A 15,904-nucleotide genomic window follows, 5' to 3' on the forward strand; every position below is an offset into this window, starting at 1 on the left:
ACCTCTACATTGCTAAAAACAATAGATATTTTAAAGTCCTGGGCACCTGGGTGGCTCAGTCGGTTAAGCATTTGACTTCGGCTCAGGTCATGATCTCAGTTAGTGAGTTCGAGCCCCATATCCAGCTCTGTGGTGACAGCTTGGCAGAGCCTGGAGCCTGCTTCAGACTGTGTGTTTCCATTTCTCTTTTCCCTTCACCCCACTTACGCTGGCTCGCTCTCTCTTTCTCTCTCTCTCAAAAATAAACGTTAAAAAATTTTTAATCTTATATAAATTGACCCAACAACAGGATTCAACATAGCTGCTTCTCACTCCCTTCTTAAAACTCTATGCTTGGTTTCTTTGGTATCATATTCTCCCATTTTTCTCCACACAGTCTCCCTTCACCCCCATTTTTCCTGAGCTTCCTTTACTGGTTTATACTTTTCTATACAACCCTGTAGGTGGTGCAGGTTGAGACTTGAGTCATATTCTCTTCTCTCATCTCACTTTGCATACTCCATAAGCAGTAGCATCCTCCAGAGCCTCAATTATCCCCTGTGTATAGAGAATTCCTACCTCTAGGTTTAAGAACTGTTTTCTGAGCTCCAAACCTAATGCCTATCTGCTTACTTAATATCTCCACTTGTGTCTCCTGCACCCCAAAAACATTCTAATTCTGAACTCACATCTTCATGCACTCTTCCCACCAACCTGCCCTTCCTTCAATGTTCCCTATTTCATTACCACTATCTATACAATTCCTCAAGACAGAAACCCAAGATCTCTTCTTGACTCCTGCTTCCTCAAATTCCATGTCTAATTAATCAACAAAACCTGCTGGGTCTACTTCCAAAATATCAAAAATATCCATGTCTCCATGTCCCTTATGTATGGACAGTAGCCTCTTGACCAGTCTCTTCACATTCACCCATCACACTTCCAATCCAATCCATCTAAATTGCAGCATAGCTGCATGTTAAAAACACAAGTCTCGGAGTGCCTGGGTGGCTCAGTTGGTTGAGCACCTCACTCTTGACTTCTGCTCAGGTCAGGATCCCAGGTCCCAAACTCCAAGTTGGGCTCCACACTGAGTGTGGAGCTTGCTTAAGATTCTTTCTCTCTCCCCCTCTGCCCCTCTTTGCACTCTAAAATTAAAAAAAAAAAAAAAATTTTCAGACTCAAGAGTGTCCAAGCAGCAAAATAAACAAATAAAATAAAATAAAATAAAATAAAATAAAAATTTAAATACAAGTCTTGGGGTGCCTGGGTGGCTCAGTCAGTTAAGCACCCAACTTCATTTAAGGTCATGATCTCACAGTTGGTGGGTTCGAGCCCCACATCGGGCTCTGTGCTGAAATCTCAGTCTGGAGCCTGCTTTATATTCTGTGTCTCCCTCTGTCTCTGCCCCTCCCCCATCCATGCTCTGTCTCTCAAAAATAAACATTAAAAAAATTTTTAAATGCAAGTATTATATGTAACAAGTCTTAACTCCTTGTTTAAAATTCAATGGTTTTCTACAATTTTTAGAAAATGTCTGCCATCTTTAATGTGATTTCCATGGCCTTGCATGATCTAATTCTACATATCTGTCCAGCCTTATCTGCACCATAGTTCCCGTTCTATGTTCTAGCCACACTGGACATTTCACTTCAAGTGTACTGTTCTCCTTTACTTCAGAACATTAACACTGATGTTTCCTCTATCTTGATTAGTCGTCTCCTTCACCTGGTTAGATATTTTCTGACATGTTATTTCCTCAGAAAGGGCTTTTCTTAATCCCACTATCCACGTTTGGCCACGTCATCACACACTTCTGAAGCACTTAGAATTTCCCCTTTTGTGACATTCATCCTTACTCACAATCACTTGTTCAGTGTCTGCCTTCCTCTTTAGATTGTGTAGTCACAAAGGCAGGGTTCTTGTCTCATTGCCTCACTGTATCAATGCCAGGTATGTATGCCTAGCTCATAGTAGATGAGCAATAAACATTTGATAAAGGCTATGAATCATTCTCACATTGTTTAATCCTAATTTTAGAAATAAAGACATCACTCTACTGAAATAATTTACATTGACTGAATTTTTAAAATGTATTTATTTTAGAGAGAGAGAGAACATGTGCACATGCACACGTGGGGAAAGGGTAGAGAGAGAGGGGAACAGAGGATTCGAAGTGGGCTCCTCAGACAGCAGTGAGCCTGATGCAGGGCTTGAACCCACAAACTGTGAGATCATGACCCAAGCCAAAGTTGGCCGTTCAACTGACTGAGCCACCCAGGCACCCCTAGGTTGCTTGAATTTTAAGAAACCCACTTAAAGTTGATGTTGAAGATCAACTCTAATTCTTCTTGAGAAATGGTGTCCTATATAAGCAGCAATGGTCTGTAATCAGCATTATGTTTCAGTTTATTATAACACTATATGAGAGGCCTGATTGGAAAAAAGTAAATACAAATTGGAGTTCAATGTTAACTCTTTTCAGATAAAATATTTATAGGAAAGAGGTATTTTCAGATGTACCACCTTAATCCTGCAAAGACTGTCAGTTGCTGAGTGGGGAAACTCTATCGATGTAGAATGTGTACTATAAGAACATATGCAACTTAAAAAAAAAAGTATAAGCCTTTAGCTAACAGTTATCAGAGACTGTGCAACTCCAGAAAGTATTAAATATGGATCGTTTTTCTTTATTTTTTTTAAAAAAAGATTTCATTTTTAAGTAATCTCTACACACAAGGTGGGGCTCAAGCTCACCACCCCAACATCAAGAATCACATGCTCCACGGACTGAGCCAGGCAGGTGCTCTGGATCAGTTTTCATTTTAATGGCAAACAACCACAAGACGCCATATCTTGATTACAGAACATTCTCACATAAAATTGTAAACAAAAGCATTATCTATCCTCTTTTGTATTACCATGGAAAGTAGCTGGAAAATGAATCATATATTCTGTGCTTTTAAGTTACTTCAGAAAGCAGCTGTGGCAATAGCATAGCCAGTGTTCTGAGGTTTTGGAACGCTCTCTGGCCAACGACTAAGAAATTGCTGGACGCCTGCATTCTACCAGCACCTCCCCTCAGGTACAACGGCTGTATGGCCGTTGGGGTTTTTACCCTGTCTCTTCAGGGTTGGGCTGGTAAGTTCAGCAGAAGTCAAAGCCTTGCTGTAAATCCCTACAAAGTCCACGTAGGTCCATACAGAAAAACACCTTCCCGTATCACACAATGACCACTAATTATAAAAATTACACCGTCCACAATTAGGGTTCCACTCGGGGCGGGGACGACTTCCTCCATATTTAAGGTCTCAATGAGGTGGTGATTAGCATCTTCACGACAGTGAGCACCACTTCTTCTCCTCCCCTTTCCCAGATTGGAAAAAGGCTCTCACTGCTGTCCCCTTTAGCCGTGCCCCGGAAACCACCGTTACATTTTCCAATTATGAAGAAAAACAAGCCTACGAAGACTACAATTCCCGTCATGCCTCTTGTAGGCGCCGTCAACGCGCCGTAGCGGTTAGTCATCTTTCCCACTTCCGGAATTGCAGGGTCTGAGGCCTAGCGGTCGCGCGCACGCACCTTTTTGCCAACAAGACAAGGCACTCGGGCCCTGTGCCGACGGCGACGTGTGGCGTCACGTGGCGCAGGGTGCGCCTGGTCCGCGCGCTTGCGCGCGTCCCAGGGGACCGCTGACGGGCTAGCGTGCTTGCGCGGAGGCGGGGGACGGAGCAGCTGAGGCTGCGGGGGCCGCGGGGCCAGACGAAAGAGAGGGCGGGGCCAGCTCCCTGACCGCGGCGACAACACACCGAACAAGCGCCTGGGCCCGAGGAGAGCGATGTTGTGGTTCCAGGGCGCCATTCCGGCCGCCATCGCGTCGGCCAAGAGGAGCGGAGCGGTCTTCGTGGTATTCGTGGCAGGTGAAGGGGGCGGGGGCCCGAGTTGTGGCCGGACACCCCTCCGGCCTACCTCCAATCCTAGGGTTCCCCAGCCTTTCCTCCGTGCTCTCGACAGGCCCTGGCTGCCGTGCCTGTTTTCTCAGCGCCTCCCCCTTCCGTTTGGGGCACGCCGGGCCTGGCTAGGCCTCCAGCTCCTGCTTCTCCCGGCACCCCGGCCGGAGGCACCGTCCCCGCCTCGCCCCCAAAACGCGCTGAGCCCCGCCCACAGCTCTGCGCGGGTCTCTGCAGCCCACCCTCGCTGCGCCTCTCGCCGCGCCCCCTGACGAGTTGGCGCAGATAGACCCCAGCACCTCCCTCTCGGGCACCCTGGGACCCCTCTCTGTCACCTAGGACCCACTTCGGGATGCTTCAACGCTTGTGTAGTTACTAAGTGTTCAGGTGGGAATAGAGAGACAGGCCTTTCGACAGGCATTTGGGTTCGTAATTAATTGTGGACTGTCAGGAAGAAAGCTGTGTCATCGGTAAGCAACAAAGAGAAGCCACCTGATGTTCTCGGTTACTGGCGGTCGTACGCTCCTGAGACGCAAACTTTTGAGCTTTACATAGGTTGGATTTTTTTTTTTTTTTTTAATGATAATAGGGGGAGAGAGTCTAATGTGGAATATTTGGTTTGTTGCAAGTTGATTTTTTTTGTACCATTTGTTTAGAATAAGTAGATGTTCGGTGCTTGGTTCGTCTAATATCCACAGTTTCGAGAACGTGAGCTAACTCATTTATCATGTGTTACTCTGGGTTATTTTGCTCAGTATATTATTACTACCCTATTTTATTATAGAAATCTTCTAGATTTACAGTAAACCTGTGCCTTTGTGGTTTTGCTGATTCTCATTACATGAACCAAGTTAGTGTTTGTGACCATTTGAACTATATTATTTTAACTATTTGTGTTTAATAACGGTATGCTCAAATTATTAACTTATGACTTGGAGAGACTAGATAATAGCTCTATAACTTGATGCAGCACAATGAAGAACAAAGGCTAAAATAGGAATTTCACTTAACATTAAATTTGAAATTTATAATTGTTTTAAATTATGCCAGATTTTTAGCTTAGTGGTGTTAATTAGAAGAGTTTGAGTAGTTTATATCCTCTTATGCAGTTTTAGAGTTTATAGTCTACATACATAAGTGCTGTGATACTGTAAGGAAAAAAAGTGGATGAAAAAGGAAAGAAGAATTAAATGATACTTAGCTGTGCTTATTAAGAGTACAGTAATAGTTTTGGGGTGCCTGGGTGGCTCAGTCACTTAAGCGTCAGACTCTTGATTTTGGCCCAAGTGGTGATCTCAGGGTCGGTGGGATCCAGCCCCAAGTCAGGGTCTGTGCTGACAGCACGGGGATTCTCTCTCTCTCTCTCTCTCTCTCTCTCTCTCTCCCCCCCCTCCCTCCCTCCCTCCCTCCCTCTCTCCCTCCCTCCCTCCCTCCCTCTCTCCCTCTCTCCCTCTCCCTCTGTCTCCCTCTCTCCCTCTCTCCTTCCCTCCCTCTCTCCCCCTCCCCCACTCATGCTCTTTTTCTCTCTGTCAAAATAAACTTGTTTTAAAAAGTGTACATTAATAGTTTTATGACATTTAAGTTCTGTTTTTCACATAAAATCTCAGTTGATTTTTGTGTAAGTAGAATAGGTTTTATTTTACCCATTTTATAGATGAGGAAATATATGTCCACAGTGGTGAAGTGACATGGGTCACATAGCAGGGTCACAAAAAATATTTCTATCTTGTCCTGACAAATTTTTTTAGCAGCTTCAAAAAAAGTCTTATTTTTTTTTGTTGTTTATTTATTTATTTTGAGAGAGGGAGCAGGGGAGGACCAGAGAGAGAAGGGGAAAGAGAGAATCCTAAGTGGCTCCAACTCCCAAACCTCGGGATCATGACCTGAGCTGAAGTCGGTCCCTTAACCGACTAAGCCATCCCGGGGCCCCAAAAATCTTTTATTTCTTGAGAAAAACTGAACAACTGTACACTTCATGTATTATTGAAATTGGTGTCATAGGAAATTTAGGATTATGGTAGTCATTTTTTAAACAAACACAATTGAAGATGTCTAAATGTTTCTAGGAGGCACTTTTGGGTTAATCAGTTAATTTGAAATAAATGCTAGATTTAATAAACAAACATATGGAAACAGTAGTGCTAATTATTACAATAGTAAAATAAAGTTAGAGATCTTTGGGGCTTTGTGTGTAAATATACATTCTTCAATTAACTTTTTACTGATGAGCATGTGTTACATACTTTTAGGATATCAACGACTCTGATGAATGTTTCTTGAATGTTTTCAGGAAGACCATTAGTCTGTCAAAGGAGTTTGTCCCTTGACCCGTTCAAAATACTGTTGGCTTTTGTAGAGTTTTAGAAAGTTAATCTCCAACACTAGGCAGAATTAGTTTCACTCCAGGAATACATAGACAGGGGTCATGAAACTCCCAACACTTACGTGTTGCCTAGAGCTTTGTTCATAACATCAAAGGATATAACCAGAACTCATGATTTTCTTAGGTGGGAGACCTCAACAACAATAAACCAACTTAGTAGAAAATTAAAAAGATGTCTTTATGGCTGAAAGAAGTGGTCTTAAGGGTATACTTTGGTTCATGTAAACCCCTCAAGTGGGAAGCACTTTAGGCAAGTTCTTTATATTTAGTGAAATTTTCATGGATGAATTAAAGAAAATTGTGGGATTGAGACTGGAGAGATTACTACCAGTTCAGACAAGAGCAAGTATTTTCCAAGTATTATGACTATGCAAATTGAAAGTAATAAAACTGAAAAAGATTTTGATTTTATTCTTGGGAAGGTAGAATATTCTGACAAGGATCCTGAAGCAAAGGTGTCAGTTCACAGAGTAGTGTTGCTAGTGGGCTAAAATTTTCATGATAGACACTATTTACTGCCTTTTTTGGTTAAAATAGACCACAAAAGCTTTTAGATTTTGACTAGTTGATGTTTTCTGGGTTGGAATTCCTGGCTGTACTAGGAAAACACACAATTGAAGATGTCTAAATGTTCCTAGGAGGCACTTTTGGGCTAATCAGTTAATTTGAAGTAAATGCTAGATTTAATTAACAAACATATGGAAACAGTAGTACTAATTATTACAATAGTAAAATAAAGTTAGAGATCTCTTTGTTTCTGAGATTGTATTTTTTTTTTTAGATTTTTTTATTTTTAAGTAATCTCTACACCCAGGTGGGACTTGAATTCACAACCTCAAGATCAAGAGCCACATGCTCTACCAACTGAGCCAGCCAGGCACCCTTGTATTGTTCTTTTCAAGTGCTTTTATTTTGGATACTGCTGAATACTACCATGGATACAGCGTTTTTTGCTAAAATTTTAGGCTGATGTAACTCCATAGCATGGTTTATATACTTCTTAATAATAAGAAACTAAAGATACTGAAGTTGGCAATTAATAATCTTGCTCCGTAGAGTTAATATAGTTCTTAGTGAGTTAAGTAATTCCATTCATCCTTACATCTCTGTTAGTCAAGCAGCTGTTGCTGCCACTAGGCTGAATGATGGACAGATATTGCTAGTGGGGATGTGATATTTGGGACCCTACCTACATGGTACAACATAATGAAAAGTACCAATCTCAGAAGTAGCAAGCGAATCTATACTTGTAGCTACCCACTTGACATCCCCACTTAGATGCCTCACAGGATTCTCAAGCTTAAAAGTATATTTACTGCCTGAACCTGTTTTTCTCCCCGCCCCAGTTTTCTACATTTTAGTAAATGACACCACTTTTACATCCAGGTGGATAAACCGAAGTGTGGAGTCACCTTTGACTCTCAACTCTTTAGTCTCCTGTCTGGCTTTCCCTTTTGTTCATGACATTCCCAGTCACACAGACCTTTTCCTACACATAAAATCCGGCTTAGTGAACTCCATGGCTTAATTTTTTCATCCTTTAGGTCTTACCTTAAATGTTGCCCCAGAGAAGCCTTCCCTGACCAATCTAAAAGGGTCTTACTATTTTCTTTCCTAGATCTGTTCTTTTTTTAACAGTATTTATTACTATAATTATAAATGTTTACTAAACAAGTACTTTTTTTAATTTTAATTTTTTTAAGTTTATTTATTTTGAGAGAGAGACAGCATGAGTGGGGAAGGGGCAGAGAGAGAAGAAAACAGAATCTCAAGCAGGCTTCACACTGTCAGCACAGAGCCTGATGCAAGGCTCGAACTCATGAAGCTGTGAGATCATGACCCGAGCCGAAACTGAGTGGGATGCTTAACCGACTCAGCCACCCAGGCGCGCCAACAAGTACATTTTTGTACTGTTAGATTTTTAAGCTCCAGGGCAAACAATGTTTCCTTTGTTTCACATTTAGATTATAGCCAATGCCTAGGACAATAAGAATGGAATAAAATAGTGAACATATGAAAGAATGAATGAAAAGGATCTCTCATGCCTCACAGCCTTCTCTAAGACATGTTTGTAGTAAGAATGTTGCCATATAGTTATTTTCTAGGTTGATAATTTTGTCATTTACTTGGAATTTTACATTTCCTCACCCCATAGTGTTTGAAGATGTGCTCTGAATGATGTCACTACAAATGATAATTTTCCCAGTTGGCTTCCTCAATATCTGGAAGACTGTTACTGGCATTCTTTTTAGTCCTAGTCTGTAAATGCATTCTAGTCCCTGTTTACTTTTCCATGACCAGATTTCTCAAGCTCCTGTTCCTAGATCCCATTTCACGTAGAATATACTCAAATGTGCAGCATTAGTCAATTATTGTAGGTATGCCAAGATACTTACTGTACCAGAAATTTAGCTGTTTGTTCCACAAAACACTTATTGAGGCCCTGCTGTATCCCAAGTACTTGACATATGCCAAGTTGTATTGTAGGCATTTGAATTATGTTAGTAAATAAAAGGAAAACAATCCTTGCCCTCTTGGAACCTGCATTCTAGTTGAGGGAAACAGACAGTAAACATAATAAGTAAAACACATAGTTTATCAGAAGGTAATAAGTATTACAGGGAAAAAGAGACCAGGAAATTAGGGAGCTTTGGGAATGTTTGAAGGCTGTCATTTTATTTAATTTATTATTATTATTTTATTTATTTATTTAAAAAAATTTTTTTAACGTTTTATTTATTTTTGAGACAGGGAGAGACAGAGCATGAACAGGGGAGGGTCAGAGAGAGGGTGACACAGAATCTGAAACAGGCTCCAGGCTCTGAGCTGTCAGCACAGAGCCCAACGCGGGACTCGAACTCCCGGACTGCGAGATCATGACCTGAGCCGAAGTCGGGTGCTTAACCGACTAAGCCACCCAGGCGCCCCATTATTATTATTTTAAAGTAAACTCTAGGCCCAGTGTGGGGCTTGAATTCATGACCCTGAGATCAAGAGTTGCATGCTCTGTTGACTGAGCCAACCAGGAGCCCATAAAAGCTGTCATGTTTTGTTTTGTTTTGTTTTTTCAAAGTAGGCTCTATGCCCAATGTGGGTCTTGAACTCATGACCGTGAGATCAAGAGTCATGTGCTCCACCAGCTAAACCAGTCAGGCACCCCTAAAAGCTGTCATTTTATTATTTTTTACTTTATTTTATTTTATTTTATTTTATTTTATTTTATTTTTTTAATGTTTATTTTTGAGAGAGAGAGAGAGACAGAGCACGAGCAGGGGAGGGGCAGAGAGAGGAAGACACGGAATCTGAAGCAGACTCCAGGCTCTGAGCTGTCAGCACAGAGCCTGACATGGGGCTTGAACTTACGGACCACGAGATCATGACCTGGGCTGAAGTCGGACATTTTACTGAGTCACCCAGGGGCCCCTATTATTTTTTATTTAAAAATTTTTTAAATTTATTTTGAGAGAGAGCATGAGCTGGGGAGGGGCAGAGAGCGAGAGGGAGAGAGAGAATCCCAAGCAGGCTTAACTCTCAGTGCAGAGCTGGACACAGGGCTCCATCTCACGACCAAAAGGTCATGACCTGAGCCAGTATCAAGAGTTGGACACTTACCATATGAGCCATCCAGATACCCTAAGGCTGTCATTTTAAAGTATGAGTAGGGAAAGCTTTATTGAGAAGATAATATTTGAACAGAGACTTAAGAGGGTTGAGCATTAACCATGTAAATATCTGAGGGAAGAACATTCTAGGCAGAGGAAACAACTAGTACAAAGACCTTAGAGTGTTTTTTATATTAGCAGAATAGGAAGAAAGTGAAGACAAATGAGGTCACAGAGGTAACTGGAGGCATGAGGCCATTTGCAGGGACTTTGGCTTTTACTTGGAGGGAAATTGGGAGCCATTGTAGGATTTTGAGCAGAGGATTGATATGATCTGAAATTTTTAACAAAAGTTTCTGTGTTAAGAATAGACTGAGCAGCTTTGCCACATCTACTGCAGTCAGCAGACTGTCGACATTCCAGAAAATGTCGGCATCCACTCTGAAAGGATGCACAGTTATTGTGAAAGGCCCCAGAGGAACCCTGCGAAGGGACTTCAGTCACATCAGTGTAGAACTCTGTCTCTTTGAAAAGAAAAAGAAGAGGGTCCATGTTGACAAATGGTGGGGAAATAGAAAAAATCTGGCTACTGTTTGCACTCTCTGTAGTCATTTACAGAACATGGTCTGGGGGACGGGAGTGGGGTGCCTGGCTGGCTCAGGTGGTAGAGCAGGTGACTGTTGACCTGGGGTCGTAAGTTCAAGCCCCGTGTTGGGCATAGAAATTACTTCAAAAAGAAAAAAAAAAACATGATGAAGGAGGCTACACTGGGCTTCTGTTACCAGTTCTGTATATGCTCACTTCCCCATCAATGTTGTTTTTCAGGAGAATTGTTCTCTTTTTGAAATCTGTAATTTCTTGGGTGAAAAATAAATCTGTAGGATTTGGCTGAGTCTGGCATTGCTTGTTCAGTATCTCAGGTTCAGAAAGGTGAGTTAATTCTCAAAGGAAATGACATTGAACTTGTATCAAACTAGCTGCTTTGATTCAGCAAGTCACAACAGTTAAAAAACAAGGATATCAGAAAATTTTTGAAGGTTATCTACATTTATGAAAAAGGAACAGTTCAGGCTGATGAATAAGATCTCAGTTGTCCAGCTATAGAAACAGAAAGATGCCAGATGATTTTTCAGGCTTATTTGTGATATTTTAAAGGTGCAGTAAAGGTTGTATTGATTTTTTGGGGGAAAAAAAAGGAATAGATTGAACAGGGAGATCAGTTTGGAGGCTGTTGTAATCATCTAGGTGATATGTATAGCTTAAATCAGGGTGGTGGCAGTGAAAGTGGAAAGAAATAGTTACATTCTAGATATATTTTGGAGATAGAGTCAACTGAAGTCAAGGATAAGTAAAATTTTGGGCCTAAAAACTGAAGGGATGGAGATACCTTAAATAGTTAACCAACGTGAGGAATGCTGAGGGTGGATTAAATTGGGGAAAGGCTGCACTTGGGAAGAAAACAGCTTACAGAAGAATAGAGAATTATCTCACTTTTGTAAAACAAAACAAAAAAAAAAAAATGTGGCCTGGGAACTTTTTAAATCTGTAAGTTGGCAGAGGTTGTTCACCTGAAAGTGCTTGAGAAAGCACTTTGCTTAATCTCGGAAAGATTTCATCTGACTTAGGTAAGTTTTCGTCTGCCCACCACTAAGTGGTTATGTCAAAATCTAGATATTACAAGTCTAAAATGGAAGCAGTGGCTTGACAGGTATAACATAAAACATTTTGTCACTGAAGTGTGATGTACGGTATATTAAGTAAGATTAAGTGAGCAGCTCAGTGCATTTTTACTATTAAAACACTTGTAACTCTCATCCAGATAAGATGTATTTCCAGCACCCCCAGAAGGCTCCTTCATGCTCTTTCCCAGTCAGTAGCACCGCCATCCAGGTAGCCACTGTGCTGAATTCTGTCACTATAGATTAGTTTTGGGTCAGCATAACTTTTATAATTATCATACCTAAAATAAAAGGCAAGTCCCAAACCACAAATAGAATTGCATCAGCATCTATCTACCTTGGGGAAATTCTGGAGAGTAATGCTGTGCTGTTGGGGGACATTGAGCTTGACAAAAGTCCTCCATGAAGGAAGAGTGTTGTGCTTTTATTTTCTAAAATCACATGTACGGAGGCGCCTGGGTGGCTCAGTTGTTAAAGTGTCTAACTCTTGATTTTGGCTCAGGTCATGATCCCAGGGTCATGGGATCAAGAGCCCTGTGTAGGGGTCCATGCTGAGTGTCAAGCCTGCTTAAGATTCATTCTCTCTCTCTCCCTCTCTCTCCCTCCCTCTCTCTCCCTCCCTCTCTCTCCCTTTCTCCCTTTCTCCCTTTCTCCCTCTCTCCCTTTCTCCCTCTCTCCCTCTCTCCCTTTCTCCCTCTCTCCCTCTCTCCCTCCCCTTCCCTCTACCCCTCTCCTGCCCCTCACCGATGCATACACACTCTTTGTCTCTCTCAAAAAAAAAAATTACATGTACAAAAGGCAAAATAGCCCCTGTACGTTTCTATTATGACTTCCAATTATTGTGATACTATGTGCATCATACTTTGAATGTCTTCTTTTAGAAAATACAGTACTTTGTGAAATCTAGATAGTGTCATTCTTTTTCATTATGTCTTACTACTTTTTTTTTTCTTAGCAGCCTGAGCTGTTTTTCATTACTTTTATAATGTTAGCAATGCCATAGTCATGCTCTTCATTTTATGGGAAAGTTTTTGTTTTTAAATTTGATAGAAAATAGTATTTGTGCAATTATATTTTATTTGAAATTCCACATTCTGGGGGAAAAGAATCAGCTGATACTGGCCTTATAAATATCCTTGAAATGTGTTACAGGTGATGATGAGCAGTCAACACAGATGGCTGCAAGTTGGGAAGATGAGAAAGTAACAGAAGCATCTTCAGACAGTTTTGTTGCTATTAAAATCGATACCAAAAGGTTTGCTTATGTGTTAATTTTTTTAAGTATTATAACCGTTGTCTTTTGTTGTGATTTATGGTGATACTCTTAGACTATAAGAATGTTGATTTTTCTCTAAGGCGTATTGGGACCTTAAATTCTGATTGCCATTATCCAAATACATCATGTATCTTACTGAAAAACTCTGAAGTTCTGGTTTACCAAGCAGCTATGTGACATGCACCAGGAATGCAAAAGAACTTGTAAGAACATGGAAGTAACTGTAAATTATATATTGATTATCTCTGAACGGTTGACCACTCTTTTGGGTCCTGTTTTTGGGAATAAGGCTGTTTAATTCAAAAGGAATAGTACTTTTTTTTTAATATGAAATTTATTGTCAAATTGGTTTCCATACAACACCCAGTGCTCATCCCAACAGGTGCCTTCCTGAATGCCCATCACCCACTTTCCCCTCCCTCCCACTCCCCATCAACCCTCAGTTTATTCTCAGTTTTTAAGAGTCTCTTATGGTTTTCCTCCCTCCCTCTCTTTTTTTTTTTCCCCCTTCCCCTCCCCCATGGTCTTCTGTTAAGTTTCTCAGGATCCACATAAGAGTGAAAACATGTGGTATGTGTCTTTCTCTGTATGACTTATTTCACTTAGCATAACACTCTCCATTTCCATCCACATTGCTACAAAATGCCATGTTTCATTCTTTCTCATTGCCACATAGTATTCCATTGTATATATAAACCACAGCTTCTTTATCCATTCATCAGTTGATGGACATTTAGGCTCTTTCCATAATTTGGCTATTGTTGAAAGTGCTGCTATAAACATTGGGGTACAAGTGCCCCTATGCATCAGCACTCCTATATCCCTTGGGCAAATTCCTAGCAGTGCTATTGCTGGGTCGTAGGGTAGATCTATTTTTAATTTTCTGAGGAACCTCCACACTGTTTTCCAGAGTGGCTGCACCAATATGCATAGGAGTAAGTACTTTTTAGGTCCTTCAGAGTACCTAATATCCACAAGTATTTTTTGTTAATCCATTCCATCTCTTCCCTTTAAAAATGTTTTGTAGAAAATTTCAGACATACAAAAGTAAGTGAGTAGTGCAGTGAAGTCCCACATACTTGTCAACTACTTTGGTGATTAACTTATAGTCAGTCTTGTTTCAGTCACCCGTTACCACTCATCCCATATAATTTTGAAGCAAATCTCAGTCATCACATCACTTCACCTATATCTTAGTGTGTCTTTAAAAAATAAGTTTTTTAACATGAATTAACATAAATTTAGCATGCAAAAAACTAAATATTTTAACATAACTGTAATACTTCAAAGCAAATAAGTGATAGTTTCTTAATAGCAAATATCCAGCTATTTTTCACATTTTCACTTATCTCATCTATGCCATAGTTGTATTCTTAATTTATTACAGTTTGTTTGGTTCAGGATCTATCAAGGTCCACACATTGTGATGTGTTGATCTTTTTCAAGGCTCTCCCCTGCGCGCGCCCCCCCCCCCCCCCACCCCGTATGTTTTTTCTTTGTAATTTAGTTTTTGGAGAAACAGGTCATTCGTTCTTTAGTTTCCTGCCATGTGGATTATTGTTGACTGCATCCCTGTTAGTCTCATGTAGTTCATTTCTCTGTCCTCTGTTGCTTGTAAATCAACAGTTGGATTCAAGTTAGATTTTTTTTTCCATCAAGACTACTTCATAAATGGTGGTATGTCTTCCATTCTTCCATTATGAAAGCATATAATGACCTCTTGTCTTACTTTATGATGTTAGCAGTAGGCATCAATGATCAGCGCCTAGAAACATTAATTTGTTAGCAACTACAAAGTGGTATTCCTTTCATTTTGATATTGATAATATCAGAATGAATGATGTTTGAAAATTACTGCCAAGATTAAAATATTTGGAAATTTACCTGTAAGTTTGTAAATTTTTTAGTAAAAATTTTCCAATATTAAAAATTTCATGAAACAAATCATAGTGGTTTGCCTCAGAGCAGCAGTTATTCAACTATGTATTTATTGAGCTATATAATACTTTAAAAAAAAAGAATCTTACCATTTTAATGTATATCCTGTCATTTATGTTTTCCATTATCTTCCAGTAGCACCAGAAATAGTAGGAGGAATGTAGGGGTATTGGAAATGTGGAAGAAATGAGAAAATCAGAATTCTTGAGGTTATATACAGACTGATGTATCTGGTATTTTTAAAAACAAAAAAAAATTTTTTTTTAAACAAATTTCTAAAAGTAGATGCAGGGATACCTGTGTATAGTGATGGTTGAGTTTTGTTTCATTATAGACTGCCTGATAATAGAATCTAATGTGTCTTTTAAATTATGAATAGTAAATTTTATGTATTGTACAATAATAATGAAATTAATGTTGTAGTAACATTTTAGTGTCTATGAGTTTATGGAGATAGCCTGCATTGAAAATAGATTGGTAGGAAATACATCAGAATTTACATTGGTTATTTCTGGGAAGGTAGGACTTGGTAATTTTTTTCTTTATACTTTTTTATTATATTTTCAGATGTTTTTGTGGTAATCATGCTTTATATTCAGAAAATGGGTGTAAATTTTTGGAAAGATTAATTTGATTCTTGGTATTATTCATTTGCATTGATCAGTATCTCTTACTTGTATCATAACGTTAAGACTCTCCTGTCCCTGTCCCTAACCACCCAGTTTCCTTCTCTGGAGTAACCAAATCAAGAAAACGCATTTTCCTCCCCTTTTTAAATTCTTGTTTATTTACTTTTTTTTTTTTTTTTACAAAAGTGGTAGCATTTTGACATACTTTTTTGTACCTTTTTAATGATTGCATAATTAGTTTTTACTGGTAGATATTTAGGTTGTTTTGAATCCTTTATTTTTACAAAGTATTATGTTATCATTTGCAGAAGTAAATCATAAGCATTAATATCTTTTGTTACAAGGCAAGATGCTGTATTCAGATACACTTGCTGCTGAGAAAGCATCATGGCAGATACCAGCTTGATTTTTAGCCATCAGATCCAGCCACCAGTTTGTGTGTTGCAAGAATAAGTGGCTCTTTAATCT

General features: G+C 39.8%; 1 protein-coding gene across 1 annotated transcript in view; it reads left to right on the top strand.

The window, feature by feature from the left end:
- The first annotated feature begins 3,649 nt into the window (after nucleotides 1-3,649).
- Nucleotides 3,650-15,904, top strand: part of UBXN4 (UBX domain protein 4) — a 44,291-nt gene continuing 32,036 nt past the window's right edge. Inside the window, exons 1-2 of the mRNA XM_042948586.1 lie at nucleotides 3,650-3,899; nucleotides 12,746-12,848. Of these exons, the coding sequence (XP_042804520.1) occupies nucleotides 3,818-3,899; nucleotides 12,746-12,848 (185 nt within the window). The 5' untranslated portion in view covers nucleotides 3,650-3,817. The remainder of the gene's footprint in view (nucleotides 3,900-12,745; nucleotides 12,849-15,904) is intronic.

Source organism: Panthera leo, chromosome C1 (assembly GCF_018350215.1).
Source record: "Panthera leo isolate Ple1 chromosome C1, P.leo_Ple1_pat1.1, whole genome shotgun sequence".
In the NCBI taxonomy this organism is placed as follows: domain Eukaryota; kingdom Metazoa; phylum Chordata; class Mammalia; order Carnivora; family Felidae; genus Panthera; species Panthera leo.